This window comes from Phocoena phocoena, chromosome 4 (assembly GCF_963924675.1).
Source record: "Phocoena phocoena chromosome 4, mPhoPho1.1, whole genome shotgun sequence".
In the NCBI taxonomy this organism is placed as follows: domain Eukaryota; kingdom Metazoa; phylum Chordata; class Mammalia; order Artiodactyla; family Phocoenidae; genus Phocoena; species Phocoena phocoena.
In genome coordinates, this window is record NC_089222.1 from 132,695,775 (window position 1) to 132,710,667 (window position 14,893).

Here is a 14,893-nt window from a genome sequence, read left to right on the forward strand (position 1 = left end):
CCTCAAGTTTTAACACAGTGACCAGAGCCCAATAACTTCATACATAAATGAAGTTTATATTGGACTCTACAATATTTTGCACCCATAAAGCAGAGATTTAACAAATCAATGAACAGTTATTGAGCATCTTCTCTGACACAGACAGGGGTGCAATAAATACTTGATACATGAATGCATGAGCTTTCATTCAAGCAGAGCAGAGGTTTCTCAGGAAACAAGATAAGAAGCATTTTCTAAGTGCAGACCACATATCATTTCAAGTGCTTCTGATGGCAACTATCATTCCAAAGAACAAATGCTTCATTTTAAATACAGCTATATATATAATCAGAGGTGAAGAAGGTAGGAAAAATAAAACCCATCAATCAAAAAGGGAAAAAAATACTATGTGATTTTAGCTGTCAGCTTCCCTTTACTGACCAAATCTTAGGATGTCTTAAAAACAAAGTGTCATAACTCAGTCCATTTAGTGAACTTTTTCCAACAGTTTATGGGGTTCAAATCTCTCTAGGACTGAGTTCTATAAACAGCAGGAAAAGGGGATAAAACAAAATGGAATTGTGTCACTAATGAAAGAAGGAAAGAAATGTTTTTTAACATTCAACAACTAAGAAATATTCCTGTTTATAATCAGCATAGAGAAACACTAACAACTGCGGTATACAGACTATACAGTTGACTCTTGAACAGAGTGGGTTTGAACTTCAAAGGTCCACTTACATGTGGATATTTTTTAATAGTAAATACTATAGTACTACACAATCCACAGTTGGTTGAGTCCACAGAGTCAGACTGAATCTTAGCTACAGAGGGCTGAACATAAACTATACATGGATTAACCCCCGCATTGTTCAAGGGTCATCTGTATTTGGATTAAATTTAGGACTTTTTTAGGGAATTCTTAAAAATTGAAATCTCAACATAAAGGGACAAAATTATTAGGTATCACCCTATCTTGCTGTACAGTCTGAAATCAGAATAAGATTTGATTGAAGTTCACCATTACAGGTTGAAAGTGGTTGATGAGTACAAAAAACAAAACAAACAAACAAAAAAGCATCATAAAATAAACAACCAGAACAAAAATATTTGTGCTAAATGAATTTGATTTATTGAGATGAACAGCAAAACCCCTTCCTACTCACACCTAATTGTAATGCATTGATGTTGATGTAGAGATTAATGATACATGGGCAGAGCAACCATAAGAGACAAACTGCCTGCTTCACTAGTAAAAATTCAGGTATATTGGAAAAATATATCTTGCTTCAGCTGTAGATGAGTACCAGTTCAGCATTTTATGCCTGGGTGACTTGTTCAGCATCATCAAAGACCAGGATTTCAGCAAGAAGTCAGCGAGAAGATGGAAGATGTATCTCTCAAGCATATCTGGAAGCAGGAAGACAGACTTTGTTTTTCAGGTTGTTCTGTGCACAGAGTAATGATCGAAGAGTCCTGTAGTCATCTGCAGCCATGGTCCATCAATAAGTGCTGTAGCCAAAGCCAGAGCCAGAGCCCCATGGTCGGCAAAAGCTGCCACCATAGCCATAGCCTAGGTTGTTAATGTTGCTACCACCAAAGCCGTAGCCCAGGGAGCTGTAACCATTTCATCCATAACTGTAGTTCAGGGGAGAGCCCAGGGGCATGACGCAGTTTAGGAGTGTGGCTCTGAATGTCCTGTGGAAATCGGTTGCCTAGCAAGGATTACCTGGGAAGTAGCTTCCATAGCAGAAGTAATGAGTCATGGTGGCAGGAGTTGAGAAGGATTTGGATAGATTGCAAAGAGAAAGTTACCCAAGAATGAATGAAGTTCTTGTCCTGCACAGGGCCTTTTATACCTCAAGCTGGTGGGCATGACATGCTTGCCTAGACATCTTATGATAAATTTACATAGATAATTCTATTATTGCTAATAAAATGCATATAAAGGAACCCACAGACTCACTGCCCACATTTTTGTTGGCTTTTCTATCTGCAAAGGAATGTGTCATATCTTCAAAGCCAGCGGCCATCCTTGACACACAATTGAATTCTTTTCATCGGTGTTCCATGGTTTAACCCGTGTTCTGATTGCATCATGTGAGATTCTTTAAATCCTCTGATTATAAACTCCTCCCAACTGATATAGCTAAACTAAAAAAAGTTTTGGCAACCATGTAAACACTTCTACAGCTTCTTGAAATTCTCTCCATATATCATTCAAAAGCATTGGTATACCAACTGTTTAATGGGTATGGAGGTTTTTTTGGAGTAAAGAACAATATTTGGAACTAGAGATGGTAGTTGCAAAACATTGTGATGTACTAAATACCACTGAATTGTTCACTTTAAAACTGGCTCATTTTATGTTATGTGAATTTCATCTCAATTATTTTTAATTTTTAAAGCATTGCTACAGAAATCCAGCAGAGCAAGTCTTTTTTACAGAGGCTGTAAGAACACTAAATAATAGGATAGCTATGGATAACGTAGTAGTAATTTTCATGTATTTCATTTATGAGCATTATCCTTGTTAACATGTCTTTTTTTTCCATGGAGAACATACAATCTTTGGTTTAAATCATCTTGAACATTGCCAAGCTGTCTTGTTGTGGAGTTGCCACACTGGGGTTGAGTGGAATGGTGCCCAATTTAAAGTCATGTTATACCATGCTTCGTTCTTATTGACTCCTAGTAAAACAAGCTTGGATACCATGATCCATTATGAAATACCAGTTATATTTAAAAGTGCAGCACTTACTTTTGCTCCCATTTTGCAGAAGTATGTCCACTTTTCATGACAAAAGTAAACCAGAAAGAATTTGAGCTCAGCAAAGCTAAGTCTATTCTAATTCAAATGTTTAGGAAAGAATCTTTTTTATACATCCTAGTTTCTCTGAAAATAGATAAAGAAAACTTCCTGGATACCAACTCCTTTGTATATTCCTCCCTTAATGGATAACCATAGAGTCCAAAGGGCAAAATATTCCAGACATTTCTCTGTTAAAATTCCTCCTCCCTGAGGTTCTCTGACACAGGAACTTCCTACAGGTCATATTATTTAAGTTTGGACATGCTTTTTTTTTAATTCTAAAAACTGATTACGTTATGAGAGTTTATAGTTAGAGAAAGTCAAAAAGATAAGGTCTATTTTCAAATTCAATTTTTAACAAAAGGAATGAATTAAAATAAGAGGCTGTATCCTCAAGAGTCCAAATTATATAAACTCTACATAAGCTAATCCAGAAAATTCAAAAATATGTGTGGGAGTCAGAGAGGGCAGAGGTGACTGCTCTCATTTAATTGTGACTGTTCAGTGGTTACTTGAAAATTTTTACTGCTGATTCTACCATGCAATAACTTCTGAACCTGTAATTTGGATCTACTGCCACCAGGTGGCAGTGGTATTTATTTCAGTTAGTCTGAACTATAGGACTGGAGTTGGAGGGTTATCAAATGTAAACAGGCAGAAGAACACCCTAAAGAACTTGTTTGAAATTCAGATTTCCAGAGCTATCCTCTCCCTCTACCACCATGAGATTCTGGAAATCTGTATTTCTAATGAGTATCTCAGGTGATTCTGATGAATAAATCATCCTGATAAATTCTGGACAAGTCTTTCATGAGATTTCAAGGACTCTGTCTTTGCTTGGCTGTGTGAAATTGCCCTGAGCTGCTTATTTCTCTTTGACAGGCATGTTCAGTGTCAGTCACAGGTGACCTATTCTCTGGGTGATAGAGATAATTAAAGAAAAAAACCTTAGTTTGTCTTTTCCATTCCCTTGTGCTCTGTTTCTTTTCTCAGGTCACACCTGAATAGAAAGGGAAGTAACTACAGTGTGTCCAGGCATATTTTACCAGGAGGTAAAACCCACCTGAGCTGGCCTATGAATCACTTACCCCCAATTAAAAAAAACAAAAACAAAAACTATTTTGCTTGTTTTTTATTTTCCTATCTCCTCTTAGACTTTCCCAGAGAAACTCCTTAGCCAAGTATTTGATTCAATATTTTTTATTTTAAATATTAGTAATAATAAATATACATGAAGGACTCACTCTGTGAGTTCTGTTCTAAACACTTTATGTATACTACTTGTTTATATATCTTACCATATACATTGTGTATACATGTATATTTATACATCTATATATATATTTATACATATATATATATATTAAGAGGACTTACTATGCACATTTTTTTTTTGGTTGCACCACACAGCATGCAGAGTCTTAGTTCCCCAAAACAGGGATGGAACATGCACCCCCTGCAGTGGAAGTGTGGAGTCTTAACCACTGGACCACCAGGGATGTCCTGCTATGCACTTCTCTAAGCACTTAACAAATGTTAATTCATTTAATGCTTGCAATGATCTTATAATATGGGTATTACAATTTTTCTAATAAGAAAACTGAGGCCAGAAAGTTTAAGTCACACAGTTAATAATCAGCAGAATCAAACTCCAAATCTAACCCATATAGCTCCAAAGCCATGTTCTTCCCAGTTTTTCTCTACTGCCTTTGATGTTAGTGATACTTTAAAGGGTTTCAGCTTATAAAGTGCCTCAGATCACTTTATGTTCTTGAACAGATCAAGGAAAGGCTAGTTTTTTCTGCCGTGACAAACAACCCAAAGTTTAGATGCTTGGAAGAATCAGAGGTTTATTTCCTGCTCACACTACACATCCCCTCAGGTTGGTGGGTGTCTTAGATGGATGACATTCTCATTCAAAGGCTTAAGCTGACAGTTGTCATCTAAAATATTACTAATAGGGGAAGGGCATGTGGCAAATCATACACTAGCTTCCAAAAACTTCCACCCAATGTTGTGCATCACTGCCACACTCTTCCCACTGCACAGCCCTACCTAACTTCACTGGCCATACCAGCAACACTGTGTGCCCAGAGGAGGAAGTCCACGATGTTGCCCATTATGCAGCATTAATGACTCCCATGGAGACTTTATACTCATTACACAGACTACAATAATTTCTAAAACATAGTTTAGCAATGTTTCTAAACACACTTTCCAAAATTTAGATAATTAGATAATTAGATAAAAACAAATAAAAAGGGTTTTTTAAGACTTTACATAATATAAATTAAAATAGTTCTAATATTTTATGTTGTAAAACATATTTTTCTATGCAGTTCTTTCACTATCAATCTGTACACGCTTATGGATTACTTGATAGCTTTCATTTCTTTTCTTTCTCTTCTTTCCTCCACATCTGCCTAGTCACTATGTAATCTAATTGAGGGAAATGTTGCCATAAAAATTAGTTTTACACGGAATGGGAGAAAATATTTGCAAACTATGCAACTGACAAGGGGTTAATATCCAAAATGTGCAAATAGTTCATACAACTCAATATCAAAAAAGTAAACTACCCAATCAAAAAAATGGGCAGAAGACCTAAATAGACATTGCTCCAGTGAAGACATACAGATGGCCAACAGGCACATGAAAAGATGCTCAACATACCTGAATATTTAATGGATAGCTTTATCAGACAATAATTAGGCTCTACAGTATAGCCCTTCAGCTCCTACAAGAATCATCTTTGTTTAGGCTCTAACCAGTGTCAAGTAGATATAAAATGATGGTGCTTGCCCATTCCCTCACAAGATATCTCTTACCTCACACCCAAAGGTTTCACCTCTAACATCTAAAAAAGACATTGACAAGCCTATGTGGTACCCATGTATGTATAGTCTGGAAGTGTGGGGAGTTAATGCTCTAAGGGGTGAACCTTTGTACAAGAGAGATGGGAGTCAATGGACTGTCCTGGATAGTTAGGCAATTTCTTGGGAAATGGTCCTATAGAATCAAGCACTTAGTTGCATTTAGCTGTAGTCAACTTAATAAAGCATCTTAATCTGAGGTGCCCACCCTTCCCTGTTTCACTTCCCTGCTCCCTAAGAAAGAAAAAATACATCATCCCTTCACCAGAAACTTTGCTTTCTGAAGAACCTAGACCAAAATAGCATCTCAAAAAAATTCCTTTAAATATACCTTTGCTGAGATGAACTCATATATGATAAATTTCACTCTTTTAAAGTGCACAATTCAGTGATTTTTATAGCCTCAGAGCTGAACAACCATCACCACTATTCAATTTCAGAACAATTTCATCATCTCAAAGAGAAACTACAGGGACTTCCCTGGTGGCACAGTGGTTGAGAGTCCGCCTGCCGATGCAGGGGACACAGATTCGTGTCCCGGTCTGGGAAGATCCCACATGCCACGGAGCGGCTGGGCCCGTGAGTCATGGCCACTGAGCCTGTGCGTCCGGAGCCTGTGCTTCACAACGGGAGAGGCCACAACAGTGAGAGGCCCATGTACCCCTCCAAAAAAAAAAAAAAGAAACTGCATCATTAAAGTCTCACCCCATTCACAACCACCAATCTAAGTTCTGTCTCTATGATTTTGCCTCTTCTGGACATTTCACATACCTTTAATCCTACTACATGCAGCCTTTTGTGTCTGGCTTCTTTCTCTTAGTATAATGTCTTTAAGGTTCATCCATGTTGTAGCATGCATCAGTATTCATGCTGAATCATGAATCATTCTTTTTTATTGCCAAATAGCATTTCATTTTATGGATACACTATAGTTTTTTTAATCCATTCATCAGTAGATGGACTTCTGGGTTGTTTCGAATATTTGGTTATTATGATTAATGTTGCCATGAACATTTGTGTAAAAATGATTTTTAACATGTCAAAACTTGAGCTCCTAATTTTCTCCCACATACCTATTCCTCCCCTAGCCTTTCCCATCTTAGTAAGTAACACTGCTATATAATTGCCCAAAACAAAAACTTAATTCTTTTTTTCATATAATTCCTTTATCCAATCTGTCACCAGGTCCAATTAGCATTGCCTCCAAAATACATCTCAAATCCACATGTTTTTCCATTCTCATTGCTGTGATATAGTCAAACCACCACCATCTCTACCTAGGACTATTGCCATAGCGTCCTCTCTGGTTTCCCTTTCCCCTCTTTTAGTCTCCCTCCCTCAGCTAAGCTAATATGAACTTTTCGAAATAAAGTGTGCTATACCCTACTTAAAAAGTCTTCAGTGACCTCCTGTTGTTCTTAGAAAAATAAAAATTCAAACTTCTGACATGGCCTGGTTCCTGTCTAACCTTCCAACCTCACTTCATCCTACTCTTCCTCCCTTCCTATGATCCAGCCACAATGGTCACCCCCTCACTGTCTGTCACCCCTGGCAGTAGGCACCTTGTCTGTCTTATTTGTGCCTAACTAATGCATAGCTGAAACTCAATAAATATCTCTTAATCTCTTAAATGTATGAATGAATGAAATAGCTGTTGGAGTGTGTGATGAAAGATGAGTATGATTTGGACAGGTGAAGATAAAAAGATATTCAGGATGAAGGAACACCATCAGCAAGGAAAGAGCAGAATTGTCTGTATTGGTTTAGGGATTGGTGAGCTGATCCATTTAGATGGAGGGATGTACATATGGAGGGAAGTTAAGTTGAAATTTCCAGCAAACCAGTGCCATAGTTAGAGAAAGGATGGTCTTACATGCAGGGCAGGTGTGGGAAGAGATAAAGAGCTGCTTCCAAAGATTTAATAGGAAATGATGTGATTAGAACTGGCTTAGTTTGAATAATGGATTGTAGGAGAGAGCTATGGAGAGACACCTATTAATATTCTATTAGAATTGTCAATTCAAAAAAATAATCAAGCATCTGAGTGAAGCTTGGCAATAAAAATGGCAATAAGAAGACAGATTTGAGTGACATTATGGAGGGAAATTGTATGGGACTTATTTAGCAATAAATAAGATATCATCTATGAAGGAAAGAAAGGAACCCAAAAAATCACCTCTGGTACCCGGGTAAAAGGTGCTTCTAGTAATGGCAATAGAGACATCAGGAGAAGGATTTTAATTTTAAAATTATAAATATTTTATATTTATAAATATATATATATATTTATATACAGATTATAAGCATTTGGAAATAAAGAAAAACAGCTTAGAATAAAAAAAGCTAAACACAATGATCAGGCTTTCATCTTTCTTAAAGTAATACTTTAAGCAATATTGGTAAATAAGATCCACTGGGTAGAAGAAAAAGACTGAGAACAAAACACTGGAGACACTGGAATTTTTAGGGGGATAAGGAACAACAGAAGTCAGAGGTGTCAGTAAATGAGGGTCAGAGTATAATGGGGAAGTCAGAATTGCACCGATGATTCTTAAAAATGAATAAACATGGACTATCCTTTACAGATAATGATTAAGGAAGGAAAGAAAAATGACGAGAAAAGAGCTCAAAGGGTAGAAGGATCAAGCATTAGTTTCTGCTATGGATGATATATATGTTATATATATGTTTCATATATGTAATATGTTTTATATGTGATATATATGTATACACACAAATATATATTTATATACACACACACACACACACATAAACCCACATATATCACATACAGTTTGAGTAGCTCCATTGGTGCAATTCTTAATCACTTACAGTGAAGATTCTCCCCTTTATTCCACTGAAATTTTCCTCAATGTTAAAGCTAGAGGAAACATTGGTCCAGCTCTCTCTTCATTTTATATATGAGGAAAGTGAGATTCAGGGAAGAAAGTGAAATATCCCATGTCACACTATCAGTGTTGATTTGAGCCTAAAGTCAAGGGTTTTTAAATTTTTTTTATTTCTTTTATTGAAATATAGTTGGTTTACAATGTCATGCCAATCTCCGCTGTACAGCAAAGTGACTCATTTATACACAAAAAATCAAGAAGTTTTGAGTCCTTGTCTATTACAGACTGGAATCCAACCAGTTTCTCAGGGAAAAAAAAACTGATTCCTTTTTTGCACCTTACCTCCTCTGGTGGGCAAACCTAAGCTGGCTCCCATGACTCCTGTCTCTTGGTATTCACACCCTTGAGAAATACTTCTGAGTGTGCAGGACCTGTGACTTGCTTATAATGAATTGAACATGACTAGAGTGACAGCATATCACTTCTGTAATTATATTACACAGCATTGTAACATCTGTCTTGCTGAGAGGCTCTCTCCCTTTCTGGTTTTGATGAAACAAGTACCACGTTTCAGAGACCCACATGGCAGGGAACTCCAGCCAGCAGCCAACCAAAGAAACTGAAGCCCTCAGTCCAATAAGCTACAAGAATTGAATTCCACCAACAATGATGTGAACTTGGAAGTGGATCCTTCTCCATTCGAGCCTTGAGATGAAGCTGCAGCCCCAGCAGGCACTCTGGTTGCAGCTTTCAAATGAGACACTAAAACACAGAACCCAGCAAAACTGTGCCCAGAATCCTGACCCACAGAAACTGGGATAATATAAGTGTGCTGTTTTAAACCACTAAGTCTGTGCTGGTATTGTTATGCAGCAAGAGAAAACTAGTACAACCCACACACAAATGCGCACACACACACACACACACACACACTCACACAAGCACAGATGCAATTTGTCACTCATCCAAAAGGCTCCAAAATAGATCTCAAATCCTCTCATATTTCTCCATCACCAATGTCACCAGCCACCAAAAGCCATTATCTCTTTGCTCTGTACTCACCGCTTCAAATTCGAGGTGAATTAGTCTTCTGCACCCTGCATGGCACAAGGAAGAAGGGGTATATACCAGCTGATACAGTTGCTCCTAAATAACTGCCCTCTTCACCATTGCACGAGGCTATCAAAATTGCTCCCACCATCGGGGCTTCCCTGGTGGTGCAGTGGTTGAGAATCTGCCTGCCAATGCAGGGGACATGGGTTCGAGCCCTGGTCTGGGAATATCCCACATGCCGCGGAGCAACTGGGCCAGTGAGCCAAAATTACTGAGCCTGCGTGTCTGGAGCCTGTGTTCTGCAACAAGAGAGGTCGCGATAGTGAGAGGCCTGCACACCGCGATGAAGAGTGGACCCCACTCGCCGCAACTGGAGAAAGCCCTTGCACAAAAACAAAGACCCGAAACAGCAAAAATAAAATAATTAATTAATTAAAAAATAATTGCTTCCACCTGTTTCAACAGTCCTGCATGTGACCAATCCTCTCTGCTTTCCATCTTTAAGAGATGCCTTATTTCTGCTCTCATCTGATAGCAATCTTTTTATTTTTCCAGGATTGTTATGATTTGTTCTTTTTGTAAAAAAGAAATTATCTTTTCTATCATTTCTAGGGATATGGAGAAAGAGTAGGAGGTAGGTGCCTGTGTTTAGTCTGTCATTTTGATACAATACCCTTTCCAGAGTAATTTTCGCTATATTATGCTGCTTCCCCCCAAATCCATTTATAGACATTTTTCCTGGAACTAAATTCTGGCAGGGACTTTTTATAATGGCTCTTGTAAGTACTATGCAGCCACTGCAAATTATATTTATGAAGAATATTTGATGGCATTGCCAAATTCTCACACTATATGGTAAGTAATAAATCGGGATTAAAAACTGTATGAATCTTCATCCTCCCTGAGATGAAATTTTAAGCCATACTATTGAATGATATTCACAAGAAAAATAGAAAAGGGGGCTGGAAATGGACCTTGGGAAAGCCCCAAGAGGCAGAGAAGTAGAAAGAGAGAAAGTCATATATATATATATATATATATATATATATATATATATATATATATATACACAGAGAGAGAGAGAGAGAGAGGCACTAAACAAGACTATGGAAGTCCTGGAAGGCTTCCTGTGATAGGACACAAGCTGATTCTTAAAGGTGAGTAGAAGGGAACCAAGACAATTGAGCAAAGGAATAACAGGATCAAAGGGTCAATGAAAGGAAAGGAAGGGGATCAGAAAAGCATTGTAAATTTTAGACTTTGAGACATATCCTTTCACAGAGCCTGGCACACAAAAGTGTGCATTTTTTAATAATGAGCATTTTTAAAATATATTAATTAACTGGTGCTAACTGACTAAAAAAGTAAAAAAATGTTCTGAATGAAATCAATATTGTAGCCTTTTTATTGTGCCAAACAGGCAATGTCAACCTTGAACAGTCTTGGGAGCCATGTCCTAAAGCTTGCTGCCCTCTGCAGACTGTCATCGTCACCGGCACTCCTCAGAGGAGCCGGGCCTTGGGCGGCCTCCAGTTCCTCCCTCACATGCGGGAGTCATCTCACTTTGAATCACCCCCGCTCATTTTGTTCCAGTATCTTCACAGGGATAATACAGACTGGGGCCAACAGAGAGGGACCAGGAAATATTAACTCCCAAAAAGCAACCCATCGATTCTTACTAAATACCTTTAATCTAACTTAGCTATGTTTCTGAGTTACTAGTCTACCTTTCAGAGCAGAGATCGACCTAGAACAATTGTCCTAGAACAATTATTCTTATGTGGCCTTTGGCTATTTTCCTCCTGAATTTTTCCATTCTTCAGTTTTATCAGCAAAGAACTTAACGTGGCTTTAGGTAAGAACGGAGAGATGGCTGTTGGCACAGTTAGTCCAAGAATATCTGTTTCCTTGGTCTCCCGAGCAGAGAAACAAACCAATTTAAAATAAATAATAAATAAATAATTGAAAAACATTATCAGGGCTCCTAAATGTCATAAAACGGTGGGCCTTAGATCACCTCGTAGTGATTGGTCTCATGATTCTATGCATTATTTTATATATGACTCAGTAGAACACTTCTTTGTCAGTGCACAAAAGTTGTATCAAAACATAAGAAGAACTTTTACCACACCGGACTTAATGTCCTCTATAAAATTGAAGTTTGAAAGTCAGAAAATTCGGAGATAAGTTCAAAACCAGCAGTGAACAAGGAAAGCTCTTATCTACAGTATCATGAAAAAGATTTTTTTAAAGATTTTGTCTTATGATTCAAGAAAAACATCATCATTAAATGTATTTATTCAGACAGTCAACAAATATCTATTAAGTATATTTTATGTAGAAAGTATTGGAAAGTCACTGGAAAGTGACTTTCCTAGTCACTGTTGAAAATATAAACATTAAAAGATACAGTCACACATACCCTTTTAAAGATGTTATTTTAAGTTGTGTACAACTTGTAGAGGAAATGTTGGTTTATCCTTTAAAAAGCTCTTAATCGTTTATCCTTTGATGCCATTTGAGGAACTATAGGAGGCTGTCTATGACTGAAATGGACAATCTGACTGGGACTGTAGTGAAAATAAAAACAACTCTACAATTAAAATCAGAGAGAGATCTCTATGCTGATTGGTTTGATTTTAAAAAAGAGGAAATAACTGATTTAGTTATGCTGATAGGGACTGTGGTAAAAACAAGAATTGTGTTAGAATAGATAAATTATGGAAGTCATTGAATTTTTGTCAGAAGAATGAAGATAGTGTTAGTAATGGACCATGATTTCTCACTCGATTGACTAGCCCTATTCTAAGAGAATGCGATCATGTAAAATAATAAATACTATTATACAGATAAAAAAAGATACAGTCACAGACTTTCAGAAATTTGTTGAGGGAGCGGGAATAAAGGAGATGGGTATAAATTATGCTGATACCTAGGAATACCAAGAGCTATCAGAAAGTGAATTCACTAGTCTGGGTTGAGAGTGGGGTTGATGGGAGTCAGACTGGAGACCTGAGATTCATGAAAATAGTTGGGAGAAGCTGTGGGGAAGTATGCCATAATAATAACCATGATAGAAATAAAAATTAAAATAAAATAAACTATCACTTCTAAAAGTAGAGAAGCACAAATAGCAAGTCCAGTCAGGAGCACTGAAGAACTTTATCTTTGAAATAACACAAATAGTTGGATTAATGAACCCACAGAGAAACAAAGGATTCATATTAAGCCTAGAGAACCAAGCTTCCTTCCCAGGTCTAACAGAGGACTGAGACATCTTCTCACCAATAAAACCATACTTATTTTTAACTAGTCCCAGGCAAGTTGCCCAAAGATTTTTATATATAGGCTATTTTCATCTTTTCTTTTCTGAACACTCTCTTATGGCAGAGATAGAAAATAGAACTATTCCTACACAAAGAGTCTGAGCATTGGATTAATACTTTAAAACCCTTTGAGGCATCTTCTAAAAGCCTATAAAATTCAAACGATTCTCTTAAGCAAGGAAGTGATATATCACTTAATATCACTATTTCATTGGGTATGAAAAAAGAAGTAGAGAGCAGTTTTTTAAAAAAACACTAAAATTATGACTGCTAGTCATGATTAAGACCTGGATTTTGTGACCTTTAAAATTTGTACTTTTCCTTGTGGACACAAATACCTTTCACCACATTTGGACCATCGGTAAAGTTCCCATAGACCCAAGAAGGACTGTTCTGACAGACTGGATATTATTAATATTATAACTAGCACCAATAAGAATAACAGCAAAAATTATTATTTGTTTAATACTTAATATATCTGGCACTCTTCTAAGTATTTTACAGGTATTATTTCTTGTAAACTTAACAAAATCCCAATGAGGGATCACCTTCTATTATTCCCACATTACAGTTGAGGACACAGAGGAAAAGAGAAGTGAAGTAATTTACCCAGGGTCACATGGCTCTTAAGTGTCAGGGCTGGAAGTTGAACCCAAGGGATATGAGTAAAATGATAAGAGTAAATGATAGAATAAGCAAGAGTCTAATAAAACAATATCTTAGGACAAAATCAAGGTCAAAGCTTGACTCAAGGCACACGAATCTGTATTTTGTATTATGATTTTATTGCACTTTTTAGCAGTAAATAGTGGTTCAGAAAGAAGGAGTAGACTATAAGGGTTGTTGCATTCCCTAAGGTTGGGTTCTAGTACAAAGAAAGGAGTTAAGAATGGCAAGAGATGCTGAACTACCTCAGAAAAGCCAAATTAAATTGGGTAACAATGGTACCTAGATAAAACTGAACTGATGCTCACGCACATAGGGAAGAGAATAGCCTTTCACTGTACAACTTTCACAGAAGTGCTTGTTTTATATTGTGATTTATTAATGATGTCACCATCAGAAAAGAAAAACGGCACAACTCCCTTAAAGGGCAATTTGGCACTATCTAGCAAAATTTGACATGCATTTACTTTTTGACTCAGAGATTTCTTTTTAAGTTTCTATCTCAATGATTCAATGACAAAAATTAGAAATGACATATGCACAAGCTATTTGCTGCATCACTTTTTGTAAAGGTAAACATTTGAAAACAACCCACCAATAGTAGACTGGTTGAATAAACTATGCTACATCCATACAATTTGGTAGTAAGCAACTCTAAAGTGAATGGGGGAAGATCTCTATGTACCCACAGGGAGTTAATTTAGAATTTCTAAGCAAAAATGGCACTGTGCAGAGTATTTGCATCATGCTACGTATGGGGTAAGAAATAAGGATATACAAGTATTTATCCATATTTGCTTACAGTGTTTAAAAAAGAGTGGAAAAATGAATCAAAAACTTGTAAAAATAGCTACCAATAGAAGCAAGGAGAGCAGAATGAAGGGCATAGGATACACCTCATTTTATATTTTTGACTTTGAAATCATGTAACTATTTTAATAAATTTTAAAAATTAAACTGAAAGAAGAAAGGAATCTGAAAGCAGTGTGAAGCAAATGAATCTAACCACATCTCATGTTGGTGGCATAACAACTCAAAGAGTTATTTCAAGTGATTCTAACATCAGAATTTGGGCTATGCCTCCCTGGAGGCAAAACAATTCTAAAATGAAAAGAAATACTTTTAAAACCTTAAGTGTGTTCAGTAACCTTATTTTTAGTAGTAATATTTGTCTTGTTATTCTGAAACTATTACAAGTATCAGATAAAGTAAATAAAAAACAAAGTTTTTCAGCTTAAGACGGGGACAGAAAGGCTTAAAGTCAAAGTAGTTAAGTAAATCTGAATTAGAAATATCAGGAAAAAAATTCATTACATAATTTTCTCCTTAAAAAAT

General features: G+C 36.7%; 1 protein-coding gene across 1 annotated transcript; it reads right to left on the reverse strand.

Annotated features, from left to right (window-relative positions):
• Positions 1 to 1,481: 1,481 nt before the first annotated feature.
• Positions 1,482 to 1,745, reverse strand: KRTAP7-1 (keratin associated protein 7-1). Its single transcript, XM_065877001.1, is given in 1 exon segment — positions 1,482 to 1,745. A coding segment is annotated over 1 exon segment (264 nt).
• Positions 1,746 to 14,893: the final 13,148 nt, after the last annotated feature.